This window comes from Lycorma delicatula, chromosome 1 (genome assembly GCF_047948215.1).
Source record: "Lycorma delicatula isolate Av1 chromosome 1, ASM4794821v1, whole genome shotgun sequence".
NCBI lineage: Eukaryota > Metazoa > Arthropoda > Insecta > Hemiptera > Fulgoridae > Lycorma > Lycorma delicatula.
In genome coordinates, this window is record NC_134455.1 from 333,622,413 (window position 1) to 333,638,257 (window position 15,845).

The 15,845-nt window shown below is 30.4% G+C and overlaps 1 protein-coding gene across 3 annotated transcripts in view; it reads right to left on the minus strand.

Moving 5' to 3' along the window:
- Positions 1 to 8,662: 8,662 nt before the first annotated feature.
- The window catches only part of LOC142334278 (RNA-binding protein lark-like), a 45,762-nt gene continuing 38,579 nt past the window's right edge, over positions 8,663 to 15,845 (minus strand). For all 3 annotated transcript variants that reach the window (XM_075382192.1, XM_075382193.1, XM_075382191.1), the window contains one exon: positions 8,663 to 9,258. In XM_075382192.1, coding sequence (XP_075238307.1) covers positions 9,213 to 9,258 — 46 coding nt within the window. In that variant the 3' untranslated portion in view covers positions 8,663 to 9,212. The remainder of the gene's footprint in view (positions 9,259 to 15,845) is intronic.

Genomic DNA, 15,845 nt, shown 5'->3' on the forward strand with positions numbered 1-15,845 from the left:
TAAATTTACTTAGCTATATATAGTTATATGTATAAAAATGTGTATCATTTTTTATTTGCACACACATACATTTTTTCAGCTTTTGTTTGTATAAAAACACGACTGGCAAAAAAATATCTTTTTTTATTTTAGATTTTCAAAAAACTGAGATTCAAGTAGAGATTCTTCGTATGGAACTTCCATATTTGAACTTCAATTTTGTTTTATTAAAAATACAATGTTAATCATTTTTTTCTTTAATGAAAGTGATTTTAATGTGTAATTTATTTTTATTTACTGAATTGCAGTAAATAAAAATAAAACAGTCTTTTATAAAGCAAAAGAGGTTAAAAATATTTAATAAAATTATGCTAACTAAACTACAGACATTGACTGAATAAAGCATTTTGTACGTTACTAGTAATCATTGCACTGACTGATAGTTACCTATGTATATCTTCCCGATCATTTTAGAAAATGTTTTTGTTTTTCAATTCGGATATTGTCATAATACATAAGTTCATAATACAGTAATCCCCCCTCAATTACGCCTAAGAGACTAGGAAAAAATATTGTTTTACAGAGGTTTATTTTTATAATGAATTTAATTCAGAAACATTTAATTTTAAAGCAACATATATGCTTTGTATGTACAATTAGTACAATACCATTCTTGACTTAAACGTCCTTCAGATTTACCAATGACTAATTTACTTCCTATTAAACATTTGAAGCTTAATAAATTTGCTCTACACAAATGGTAAAAATCATAGGTAGACTTACTTTATTTTTCCTTGGTTTTCTATAAACATGTAATGTCATTACTGAATTTATTTTCAACAAAATGAAGAGAAGCTACATAAAGTGCCAATATTAATTATCCTTTAAATCTAATGGGAATTTACCTATGTGATACACACAAAAAAAAACTAATAGAAGATGATTAATAAGCAATGGTCCAAAATACCCAAATTTGGACGAATGAGAAAATATTCATTATTAAACAATTAATAGAGAATCATTTTTTTCAAACTTTCTCTACAAATTTCCCAAGAGTATTTAAGAATAAAATTAAGTAGACAAAAAAGCTACTTTTTGTTTAGTTTTACTAAGCTGATTAAAGACAATGTCACCTTGAAAAAACATTACACATAACAAATCACCTCTAAATTGCAGATATTTCAGCCCCCTCTTTGGAGGGAGATGAAATATGACTTCCTGCAATCTCCTACCATTATTATACAGTGAGTTACAATTCAAATTCATCAACCAACTTACAGTGCAACTAGTATACTCTTACTAGCATCAAATGAGTTATGATTAAAATTTCTGTTTTAAAAGACTTAGTTCCTTATACAATTTCTCCAGTGCTTGTATGTTCATTAAGTTTTAATTTATAAGAAGCATAGTTTAGTAAGCACTTAGGTAATAACATGAATAAAAAAAACTATTAGTCCATAATACAACATACAAACGAGTATTTTAATTTGTATGTTTAATAATTTTTTTTCCTTCAAATCCATTCTAGGGAGAGAGGTGGAGAGAATTAATCTTAACTACACAATTATTGTAGAGAGGTTAATCATAGCAATGAGTTCTTGCAGCAAGGTTTTATTGTATTACACGAGAAAAATGGTTTACAGCAAGAAAATAGGTGCCTGCACCCAATTTGGTCATAAGAAAGTGCACTGAAGCTTGCTGTGCGACCCCCAAGATGAGCTAGTTGTGGTCATATTTTATTGTTATTGTAATTATGCCCTTTAACAATTTCTTAATTTCTAACAAAAGCAGCAAAACCCATTTTTTTTTTCAAACTTTGAAGTAAAAAAAAATCAATAAATTATTTGCCATGTAACTGAAATTATTTTTCCTAATACGTTATCTATTAACTTTTAATTTTTTTTTTTTTTTTTTTTTTAAGAAAAAGTAATGTACATAATAACAATTTACATCAGTAATGCAAATTCATTAGAAGGTATTTAGTAAAATAATTATTTATTTAATTTTTACTGCTTCAGACTGTCTATGCAAATTATAAATATCCCCCATCTACTGTACAGACAGGGAGGGATATGATAACATCACAATTCCAAGACTCCTTGCATAATGATACCAGTCAATATGTTTAAACAAACCTTTGATGTAAAAATTAAAGGCCTAACAAGCAGATATTTTATCATTATTATATTTAGAAAAATCTAGCACAACTTACAATAATTTCATACTATCAATAAAACTAAAACGTGATTAAAAGTTTTATTTAGCAAGAAATTTAAAAACTAACAACCTTTTTTTATTAAGCTCTGTTACCTATTCTGTGATAATAATGGGGAATCGAGGCAGTGTAGGAGTCAAGACTGATCCAATATTTAACGATTCAATTACAGGTCAATCCATTTGATATGACCCAAGGGTGGTTAGCTTGACCAATTCTTCAGAAAAAAAACTGAAACTTACCCACTTGTTTCCTACATGTCTCAGGACCTTAAAAGTACTTTAAAAAAATCTTTTTTAAGCAGTACCTGTGGCGGCCATATTTGTTACGGTGTGCACACCTATTTTTTTGATGGTAAGGGTTTACAGTAAAAATCTTTTATTAAAAAACTATATATTTTTTTTTTGTTCTGAAAGGATCCTTCCAGGTCCTGGAAGAATAAAACAAGAAGCAATTTAGTCATATTTTCTCAAGGTAAAAGATTGGTCCAGTGGTTTATTTACCCATCTTTCTTTCCATGAGAAAATTCCAAGTTCAACATGAAAAACAATGAAATTTCACTTTTGGTAATTTTTTCAAGAGGGGAGATGACATACACAGTTTAAATTATTTTTTTTTATATTAGGTACATGTTAGTAGTTTTATGATAAATAATATTAATGGTGGTATACTTACCCCTAAATTTTAATGAATTTCTGAAAACAAATCTTTTTTGGAAAATTCAAATTTTGGCTTCAAATAACTTGTAGTGGTTTTGTATATGTTTATGGCAAATAAAAGTTATAACCTATAAAAAATCAAGAAAAACCCGTTAAAAACGATATAATTTTTACTCACTAAGCAAGTGCTCCAAGGGGGTTTCTTGTATTCTTGGCACTTTAATATTTTTATACTTATTACTATAGTTGGAAGACCAAAATGTAGCACCGCCCAAAATGTAGGATTTCGGCAAGTCCTCAAAATAAGCATCTGTTTGGGCAATGACCTCCTTGTTCGATGTGAACTGCTGCTCGCCAAGCCATTTTTTCAAGTTTGAAGAAAAATCAAAAAATCACTGGGAGCGAAATCCAATGGATGATGAAATAATCAAACTTTAATTCCATAATTTTAGCCATCGAAACGGTGCAGGTGTGCACCTGTGCATTATCTAGATGGCAGAGGATCTTTTTCTTGATTTTTTTGCTCAACTGGTGCAATAACGACGCACAATACTCTCCAGTTATGTTTTTGTCCTTTTTCCAAGTAATCAGTATATGGTACTGCGTGCATCCCAAAAACCTTGCCAGCTGATTTCACAGTCTTCACCCACTCTTTTGACTGTTCCTTTGTCTCTAGAGTGTGGTAGTGTATTAATATTTCGTCCAGTTTTGTATCGATGCAGAAACTCCATCAGGATTGCGAAGGAAAAGTGCCAAAACTTCCTCAGTCGACCATGCGTTTGTATTTATTCTCCACGGAGAACAAACACGGCACCAATCCTGCCAAAAACTTTTCCACGCCCATTTTTCAAAACACTGTAGCTTGCAATATGCTTGTGGCCTCAACAATTTTGCGTGCTTTGATTCATCAATCGCTCAAAACCAAATCGTGAATTTTGTCATTCATTTCAGGGGTGGTTATTTCCACTGGATGTCCCGAACAATGTTCAACCTTCGAGGATGTACGGGCACGTTTAAACTCATTTACCCATTGTAAACAGTTGCAAACAGAGGAACAGATGTGCCATAAACTTCATACTACTCAGCTTTGATCCCTTTTGGTATTGTCTTTTAAATAAAAGTGTTTAATCACCATTTTTCTAAATAAACAATAGCTTGTTGCATTAATCCACTATGACAATGAAACGCAGGATGGATACAGCTGAAAGTTTAACTGCACTCCAGTGACAAATAACAGTTAGTAAAGGCTAACCATTTTCGATACTATGAGTGCCATCTCTTGGATTTTCTAAGAACTTATTAAACTACCCTCGTAACAAGCACTTAAACCATCTGGAAAATTAATGTTTCAACGTGCTCTTTTATGCTTGTTGCATCATTTAGCTTTGCAGTTACTGACAGGTCAATCTGATATTAGTCAGTGACCTGTTCGCATCTTTAGTGAGTGCCTCAAATTTCTCCTGTGTTTGGAAGCGTTTATTAAATAAATAAGTTTTACTAAATAACATTATATTTGCAAATTTTATTGCCGGTTAAATTTATACATTTTTTTTTCAAATAATTTCACATAAAACAATGGAAGAACAATGTTCCATACAAATTTATGTGAATGAAGTGTCGTAAACAATGTATGGTGCAGTGCCAAAAGAACTCATTAAAATCTGTGAATTTAATGATGAAAACCAACAACTTATTTTTCTAAGTGTTAATTCAGATGTCACTAGTGTTTGTAAAGATCATGAGAAAGGGGTTTTGTCAAAATTCAGTCACCTGTATGGGCAATTCTGTTATGACCCTTTGAGAACTCATAAAAAAAATAGTTCAAAACTTGAGACAAATAACATTACAAGTTCTAAAGAACACATTTTTTCAAATTTAAATTAAGTTCCTGGGAAGTCTCTTTGTGTTAACTGTTTCAAAAGTACTTTTTTCTGTAGAACCAAAAACTATATGAATGCAAAGACCAAGAGCAATACATTGCCCCACATCAAAATATTGAACAATTTGATGCTGCTTGCAGCATTCTGGATGAATTACCTCATCAAATTGAAAAAACTTAAGCATGCACCAAAGGCCATCAGCATTGAAGTTTAAAATAAATAAGGTACCTACAAAATTAACAAAGATCTTGAACTGTGTTTTGACTTAAGAGTTTCTGAAAATGAAAATCCAGTTCAATCTGATTCACACGAATATGATGATCTTATTTTAAAACTAAAAGAAAAGTGTGCTCCTGCTTCTACAGAAGATAAGGTTAAAGCAAAACCATCTTGTTCTGATGAATTTAAAAGGATTAGTTGTCTCCTTTTTCTCCTGAGGAAAAAATTGAAAATGTGTGCCCCAAATGTTCAGGTAAGCAGACAAGTGTTTCACATGCTCAACTTTTCTAAAGATTATGATGTGTTGACAGATACAATAATGTACAAACAGCTGATAGGGCAGAGATGATTACTGTTCCTCATACCAAAGATGGGCTTTTCGAATCATTAGTGGAAAAATTGGAAAAGCTGAAACTCACCATTTCGGATCAAAATCTCAATCTCAGTTTTCAAGAAGAAAAATCAGCATTAGGTGAAGAAGAATGTTTGGCATTTGCAGACTATGCAGAAAACTTTCATTTCTTGTTCAAGATGAGATATAAAGCTTCCATTGGGTCAACAGCCAAGTCACAGTTCACCCTAATGTTTTATTTCAAGGAAATTGATATACAACACAAAACTGTCTTGTATTTTATGTGATCACTTGAAACACAATACAGCATTTTATTGCTTTCAAAAACTTAACAGACCATATCAAGGGAGTATAAAAATAAAAAGCAATTTGCTAATTTGTGCAGTCATGAAAAAGACTTCAAACTTAAAGCCGAATGGCACTTCTTTGGATCATCCCATGGGAAAAACACCTGTGATGGCATGGGAGGCACAACAAAACGAGAGGCAAGCCTGTAAAGGCCATTAAACAGTTAGATACTAAACGTTGATGAAATATAGTAATTTTGTAATCACAAGCTGAAAAATATCATGTATTTTTTTAATATTCAGATGAGGTAGCTGAGATCTCAGAATTACTAAAAAACAGTTTTGATTGCTGTGAAAGAGTGGTTAGTACTAGAAGCTATCACAAATATGTTCCTGTACCAGAAAACATTGTAAGATGTTACTTCACTTCAGACTCCAAGGGACTATGAAGACCATCCTGTGTCAAGTATTGTACCACTTTCACTTAAGGAAAAATACTCTATTGCTTGTGTGTATGACGATCAGTGGTAGATATTAGCCTCAAAAATGATCATGTGTAGGACCACTTTTTCTACCCAACTGGAACACGTATGTCATTTCAAAAGTCTCAACAGACAAAGTGTGAGTACCAATCTGCAAAGTCCTGAAAAAGTTTACCTACAGTCACGGGTCATCTCACAGCTGTTGCTGTTGGTTAACCACACTAAATAATAAACTTTCATTGCTACAAAAACAGGCTACTTCATTGAAGAATAAATAAAATTTAGCTGCAATTTATTTTTTTCAAAAATAAACCATACAAAAAAATTTCTTGAAAAAAGATGTAGGCTACTCATTGAAATCTCAGTTTGGGTAAGTTTTACAAGCACATTTGAATCAAAATTCTATTAGGTTACTGGTATTGGTTAAATTATTAAATTATGACCTATCATTAATAACTTCAAAAAAATATTTTTAAAATATTGAAATGTCAACTTCAACATAGGAGCTAAATATAAAAAAAAATGTCAAGTGCAAAGACAAGAAATACCCTTGCAGCACTTGGAGAGTCAAAATGGTATTGCTTTTAAAAGGTTTTTTCATGATTTTTGATAGGTTATAACATTTTTAATTGTACAATATATAAGAAACTTTTTTATTTGCTATAAATATCTACAAAAATACAGCAAGTTGTACTAATTTGAGATTTTTATCACCAGCCCCATAAGAGTTAGTTGAAGCCAAAATTAAAATTTTTCCATAAAAGATTCGTTTTTAAAAATTCATCAAAATTTAGGGTTAAGTATACCACCATTATTTATTGTAAAACTACTAACATATACCTAGATATAAAAAAATAATTCAAACTATGTATGCCATCCCGCCTCTTGAAAAAATTACCTAAAGTGAAATTTCACAGTTTTTCATGTTGAACTTTATTGGTAATTTTCTAATAGAAAGAAATAGATAAATAAACTACTGGACCAATCTTTTACCTTGAGAAAGCATAATTAAATTGTTTTTTGTTTCATTCTTCCAGAACAAAAAAAGTTTTAAGATTTTTAGTGTAAACCTTTACAATCACAAAAATATGTGTGCACACCGTAACAGAAATGGCCGCTACAGATAAACTGCTAGAATAAAAAAAAAAAAAAAAATAGTTTTAAGGTCTGAAACATGTACGAAAAAGTGGACGTTTCAATTTTTTTGAAGAATTGGTCAAGCAACCAGCTTATGTTTTTTTTGGGACACTTCAAATGGATTTGATCCCTTCTTTAAAATCCATCAATACCATACAACTTCTCATAAGGATAGCGATTTATTAAAAAAATCTCCTTTCATGGACAACTCTTTAAATTCACTATTTTATACTTTCAATCCTTCACCAAGAACTTAAAAAAAAAATACGACAAATTAAAATTAATCACACTTTTTTTTAATATACGGTTAAATATATTTTTCACGGCTGGTAAATTAAAAAAGTTATCTATCTGTGTGGACTACACCAAGCTAAAAATAAACATCACTTGGAGTTAATAAATAGCAAACTAGCCACCTACTGCTTTACCAGCATCAACTGCAAAATTGAACATTTTACTTCTGAAACCCATCAAGATTTTGCATTATCATTTTTTCTTTTATTTCTTCATTAAACAAAGGGGATGTTAGTAAAAATCTGACGGTGAAACAGAATGATAACTTTTTTTAAACCCCAAATAGTCAGAGAACCATTTGCAAGTAAAATTGCAAATAGTTTGGCGTTCATAAAAAAAAAATACAGCACATAAACTTAATGTCCATAAAATATTTGCTAAAACAAAAGTAATAAAAATGTTCTGAACCTGAGGAAACAAATCACTCATTTTTTTCACTTCATACAACCTCAAAGTAAAGTAATGACTGACAGTAATCAAAACTGAATTATATGAAAAAACAAGTACACATTAAGTAATGCAAGTTTTTAATACAGTTAATTATAAATATTTAGGAACAAACTAATAACCATAAAATACTTACTGTACTTATCAAATACAGATTTAAAATTAAATAAATGATCTATAACAAAGATGATGCTTTATAATAGTAATGTAATAATTGTAATCTGTATTAAGACACTTATTATTTCATACACACACACATGCACGCATACATACAAACATACATACATATATATGCACGCATACATGCATACATATATATGCACGCATACATATATATATATAATGTTTCTGTTTTTTTTTCTCTTAACATATATATATATATATATATATATATATATATATATATACATTAAGAAAAAAAAACAAACAGTTTTTATAAAATATAAACTGCAATCATATACTAATTAATTTTTAAAAAAAAGAAGAAAAAAATTGTAGTAATGTTGCATAAAATCACGCTGAAAACCAACGCATACGTTTCAAATATTTCAACGATTTTTCAGCCTACCTTCGCATGATGTATTTCCGAGAATGAAACGCAACAGCCATATAATCGTACAGTTCCACGGCCCATCTCCAGTGAAAACGGTTCAGTAATTAGTCGGCAATCGGTAGGAATCCGAGGAAAACAAAATCATTTAACTGAACAAATGTGTTTAAACTAAGTATCCTTTATTTATTTGAAATGTCACAAAATCAAAAAATGACAAATATTCTTTTATTCATAGCATACAATACATATAACATACGGCGAAATCATTGTCAGTAAAATGCCGGAAAGAAACTTAAATCTACTTGTAATACTATTTGTAAATCTAATTTATAAAAAATTCACGGAAACGTAAAAAAAAAACTGTACTATTTGTACATAAATCGACAATTTTTTTTGTTCATAATAAACTGAATCGATCTTCGACGTAAAATTACAACTTGCAAAAAAACTACTTTTTCATGAGAAATTTTAACTACAAAACTGGGAACATTTTTCTTTTTATAAATATTACAAGAACTGGTTTGTTACACAATAAAAAAAAGAATTTACAGCTACACCAAAGGATTACATGTATAATTAATATTACTTAGATAAAAGTAAACAGTGACGTGGAAAATCACGGTCCTCCTCGGATTCAGTCCACGGTCCGTCCGATCGTTTCACCGAACGCAAACCGCACACAACCGTCCATTCGCCTGAACTAACGGATTAATACGGCGCGTATCGGCGCGGGGATGCACCACGGAGACTCATTCTGGCAAACAAAGCCACAGCGTTAGAGCTATCTTAAAATTACACATTTAATAAACTTATCCTATAACATGCAATTAAAAATTTCATTGACTACACCATCGCATATAATAATCATGAATAGCACATAACTCCTAGTTAATTGCTTAAATTAACTAATAAAATGCAAAAAATATAACTAAGTTTTTACGAATATCAGCTCTTCCTTTCATCAATTACTAATTTATTTAAATATTTCTGACTTTTGAATTCTATTACAGTTTTGAACATAACATGTTCTGTTACTTATATAGCAGAATCTAAACTAATCAGAAAAATTCTTTACCAATATATCACAACAAAAATCAAGAAGTCATATGTAAAAATTATCAACCTAGATAAAGTGATTTATCATCAATGCATTTCAAAGAACATAATGGAGCTGAAACATAAAATCCTATTAAATTGTAAGTTACTAAAAATGCTAACTGGACCAATATTTTAAAAGAGAATGAACATTAAATGATAAGTCAATTGAAGTCATATGTTCACATAAAATAAAAATTTGATATAAGAGTTCACTAAAAATCAACTAAATAAGTTTAATGCTAAACTTTAGGGTTATGTGAAGTAGACGTATAGAAAAACCTAAAAGAAAACCGATAAACAAAAAAACACACATATCAAAATAACACTTTACTCTTTTCATTTAAACAACAGATTCTGGACAGAACAAATTCAACAAGACTAATAACAATGACCATACAGTATTCACTAATCAGGAATCGTTATTTTAATAAAAACAGCATCCAATTCAGAAAAAACAACTAACAAAATTAAGTTATACACAATGCAAACAAAAATTTATTGTAATAAAAAAAAGTGCAATTCAAGAATGGCTGATTAATGACAATTTGTTGAATTGTCATGGCATTTTTTAAGAGCAACTTCCTGAATAATAACAATTTGTATATTTGTTGAGCAAGTGATTTACAAAAATTATAATGCTATTTGATATAATTATACTTTTTAACATCACATTTTCAAAAATTAAATCATTTTGTTGTAATTCTAAATATCACATATGTGCAATAGGAGAATTCATAAACTCAATAAAAGGAAAGCAATAACAAAAATACAGTTGCAAAAAATCAACTACAAACCAGCTTTCTCCCAAGATATTCCTGGTGTAGCAGAACCATCAGGTTGTGCCATGTGGTTTGCTCTCATAGCCAGGGCCCTGTTCTGTTCAAAGAAAATTATTATTTCAATAACTGAAATTCTGAATGTATGTAGTTACTTTTACCTAAATTGCAATATTTGTTTCTGAAATAGATTTTTATTCTCTTTCAAAAGGTATGTTTAATGAACAAATGCTAAAATCTAGCATAAAAGAATTATTGAGGCTAACTAGAAATTGTAATCTTTGCAATAAAGAATAATATCAGCATATAAGTCACAAATTAAAGAAGACAAAAAAATCTACTTAAAAACTTAAATAGACAATGTTATTTATCTACTAAAAAAAAGGCATCATGAAACAAATGACATTAACACAAAATAGAATATCTGGCAGATCAAATGATCTTAACTATTTTGTGTGATGGATCACACAAAAGAAATGACACATCCATAAACTGCATGATTTAATTGCTATTGGTATCTTTAATTTTGTTCAAAGGATTAATAAATTCAGCATTCTATATCTACAATTACTTTTATTAAAAGATGTTATTAAACAGTTAATTTAAAACTAGTGGCCCCTTGCTGATCCATAGCATCATTTAACAAAAGAAACGTTATATATTTCTTTAAAAATCAGCTAAAACCCTAATCCATTTACAACACTTATCATCACACAAGTTTTTTTCTCTTTACTTTCCTACCACAGGTAAAATGAATGCTCAAAACCTATTCCCAATCTGTTCAGAAATTCTACCTACTACATGGGTTGCACTGATTTTTTTTTTTGCTCAGAATGGCCTGCAGATATGTCAAGCACTAAAGATCAATCAAAATGATTTTCCTGTGAGTAATAACCTCAGAATGTTTGATGACATCTGCAGGTCATTCAGACCAGAAAAAAAGGAAAAAAAGATTAACCCAATCCCTTCAGTGGAACACCCAATAGGTGTTCAACAAATTTATTTTATATACAATAACTTTTATAACAGCGATTGAAAAATAACAATGCAATTGTAGAAAAAATATTTAACATACACTTCACCACCTTTGCATCGAACAGAGTGCTGACAACAATTACCATACAGATATTAAGAAACCAAATAACTTTGGTATTCCAGAAATCTTTTTAAACACTTGCATCTTACAATTAATTATTATTAGTTAATGGATTAATATATATATATATACACAACACACAGGATGTCCCACAAAGAAACAGAGAAATTTTCAGGGCATGTTCTACTGATGAAAATAATAAAAGTTCATATAAATTTGTCTGGAAATGCTTTGTTTTCGAGTTCGGCTAGTGAAAAATTTTGCCCGGATTTCAAATCTTTTAATAAAAAAGAAACTGTAATTTTACTGTAATTTTTGGGACCCAAATTACTGAGTAAAGTTGGCGGTTTCTTATATAATTTGAGAGGAGAAATAGGTTAACAGGTCTCTGATCTGTAAATCTAGTAGTTTGAACTTTTTCTTTTTCCTGTTAAGTCTCCGGTATCTACCATTTAGATAATACTTCAGAGAATGAATGAGGATGATATGTATGAGTGTGAATGAAGTGTAGTCTTGTACATTCTCAGTTCGACCATACTTGACTATGTGGTTAATTGAAACCCAACCACCAAAGAACACCAGTATCCACGATCTAGTATTCAAGTCCGTGTAAAAATAACTGGCTTTACTAGGACTTGAACGCTGGAACTCTCGACTTCCAAATCAGCTGATTTGGGAAGACGCGTTCACCACTAGACCAACCCGATGGGTTCCAGTGGTTTGAACTGGATTGGATGTAGTGGACAAATCAATTGGCCACCTGATCATCTGATTAAATGCCACCAGATTACTTCGTTTGGGGCCATATGAAAACAGTATACCAACAAAAAGTTAATACTAAAAAAGAGTTATTCAAAATATGATATGCTATTACAATTTATACAAAATGATCCTAAGATGATACAAAAAGCCACCATAAATATTTTATGTTGGGCAAAGTGCCGTGTACATTGTGAAACAGGGAATTTCAAACAATTACTAACCGAGATCTGTTATTCTGTTATAATTTATCATCTCATGTTATTTATTTTTTTGTTTTGCTATATAAGAATAATGTTTAATTGGGTACAGAATAATAAGATTTTCATCTATTCTTAGTCTGTTTTGCTTCAACAGAAAAACAATTGTTAAAAGTTTTAACTTTTTACTGTTTACTTTACTTTTTTACTTTTTACATAAATTTTCTAGAATAAAACTCCCTACACTACTCACTAAATCTTCTGCATTTATTAGTCATTCATTTTAGGTAAAGCTATTGTAGTACAAATCCAAAAAAAAACTTGTTTTTCACACCAAATTTTGTTTTACATTGGATATCTTAAAAACTACTGGAGTTACAGATTTACTGGAGTTAGAGATACACATCCAACTTTACTCAGTAATTTGGATCCGAAAAATTAAAGCATGGGTTCTTTTTATTAGAAGGCTGAAATCCAGACTTTCACTAGCTGCAACTCAAAAATGAAGCTACTCCAAAAGGCTCAAATCCTAGTGAAGGCAGTAACTTTTATATGGATTTGAATACTAGATCATGAATACCGGCGTTCTTTGGTGGTTGGGTTTCAATTAACCACACATCTCAGGAATGGTCGACCTGAGACTACATACACTTCATTCATACACATCATCCTTTGAAGTAATACCTTATGGTGGCTCCAGACGCTAACAGAAAAAGAAAGACCGATGTTTATATGAATTCTTTTCATGATTTTTACCAGTAGAAAGTGTCTTGAAAGTTTCTTCCTGTGACACTCTATATATATTATATAAATTAAGTAACAAAAGCATCAAAGAGTTTAGATTTCAGTTATTAATCAGTAAGGGCATAAGGAAGCAAAACCTTCCTACTTTATTCATTGCAACTTCATTACTTTATTCACTGTAAATAACTTCTTACTTTTTACTCTTTGTGAAAAAAAATCAAAATGTTAAATGTAAATGATTTAATATACCAAAAAATAAGAAATGCAGCAACCGTTTGGGACATCACAACTAAACTTTTGTATAGTATCTCTTGAAATCATACTGTATACTGCTGTCCCAGTGGACATAAGAGGTAAGTTCCCAAGATGGGTAGTTTTATCATATTAATCACCATATTCTAAATGCAACACAGAAGAGACAGTTGTCAGAATTACTTTTCTCTACAGAAAGTATTGCTCCTTCATAATACATTTTACTAAAAAAATGGATTTTAAATATAAACTTAGAAATTCAATGTCTAACATTATTTAGTTTTTTTTTTTTTTTTTTTTTTTAATAAGGGCTTTGAATATAAAATATAAATTGAGCAGCAATTTTCTTCACAATACATAGGGACATATGAAAACTAACCATAGAGAAATTTATATGCTAAATATAAATAAAGGAAATTTGTTAATGATAGTAAAAAAAATAATGACAACTATACAAAAATTGAACATTTTCTAGAGGTTATTTAAAAATAATTCGAATGATATATCTTAATCCATAAACTAGAAAAATATTCCTCATCAACTGTGTTACAAATATTATCTACATAAATCACAGGATGTTAAAGCAACCAGAAATTGATTTACCATTGCAACTGCTCTGTGTACATACATACATACATAGACTCACAAATAACAACAATCTTCTTTTAATGAGAATTTGGTAATATCAAGGTAAAAGTGAAAATGTATATTTACTGTTTTATATGTTGTCTTAATTTCATATTTTTAATAGGCTAGGAATGGTTGATCAAATTAACTTTATCTAAAATAATAGACTTAAAACAAGCTATTATAAATAACTATCTACTTGAAAAAAGTCAAGTCAGCTTTAAAGTTATTTAATCGATGAATATTATTTATCTATTTGGTCATAACAATTGTAGGTTGATTACCCAATTACAGTTGCTTTTTTTATGAGAGAGATGAATTTTGTGCAAAAAAAATGACAAGCCTGACTAGGATTCAAACTCATAACCTTCTGGATGAAATGCCAACCTTCCATGAACATCAATGGAATGATGTAATTACACTGGTCAACATGATTTTTGTTTCACGATTACCAAACTGCATGACATACACCTCAATAGGCATACGTCATGCAGTTTTTATCCTGTTTTCAAATATGTATTCAGAATTTCTCTATAAACCACAATTTTTTTGTTATTTTAATTTTTAATTTATTAAACAATTTTTTTAGCAACTCTTTCAGTAGTTGTTAGGGGCGTGAGTCACAATGACTTAAACAGCCATATCAACATCACTCAGTCCTCTGAGTACTGCGCAGCTGAAAGCAATGGAAAACTACAGCTGCTTTTTTTCCAAGAAAATGTGGCTCTCTGCATTTTCATATAGCAATGATGGAGGCGCCTTCCTTAGTAAAATATTCCGGAGGTAAACTAGTCCCCCGTTCGGATCTCCGGGTGGGGACTACTAGGGAAGGGGTCACCAGAAAATGAAAAAATAACATTCTAAGAGTCGGAGCGTGGAATGTTAGAAGCTTAAAAATAAAAAGGGTTGGTAGGCTAGAAAATTTAAAAAGGGAAATGGATAGGATAAATATGGATGTAGTAGGAATTAGTGAGGTTCGGTGGGAAGAGGAAGGCGACTTTTGGTCAGGTGATTTTAGAGTAATTAACTCAGGGAAGAGAGTAGAGTATTTCAAAACCCATAGCGATAGAATCATTGTAATAAGGATAAAATCAAAACCTAAACTGACAACGATTGTTAACGTCTATATGCCTACAAGCGCCCATGATGATGATGATGAGGTAGAGTGTGTATACGAAGAGATTGATGAAGCAATTAAACATGTAAAAGGAGTTGAAAATTTAATAATAGTTGGATATTGTAATGCAAGCATTGGAAAAGGCAAGGAAGGAAATATAGTGGGTGAATACGGGCTGGGCAAAAGAAATGAAAGAGGGGACCGACTTATATAGTTTTGCACGAAGTATAATTTAGTAATTGCCAACACCCAATTTAAAAATCATAATAGAAGAATATACACTTGGAAAAATCCAGAGCACTGTAAATATTGATGGAACCAAATGAGCTGACTCAAAGGGTAGCATTGCTACTGTTGTGCAGGTTCAGGTGTGTATAGACATGTACAAACATGATCTAGTGTAGCAAACATTCATCAGAATGACGCCGGTTGTGATATGAGATAGTAAGAACTGAACCAGTAAACATATCATTGTGAGTGCTTTGTGTGTCTGAATTGTTGTGTATTACATATTTACAACTTTATTTCTTTTAATTAGTTATTTACAAAATTTTGTAAATAACTAAGTAAAAGAAGTTAAAAATAACTAAATTAGTTATTTACAAAAATAACAATTTTTGTTATGTATGTGGTGAAGTGATGCTCAAGTCCCAAAGGCAAAACCTTACTCCA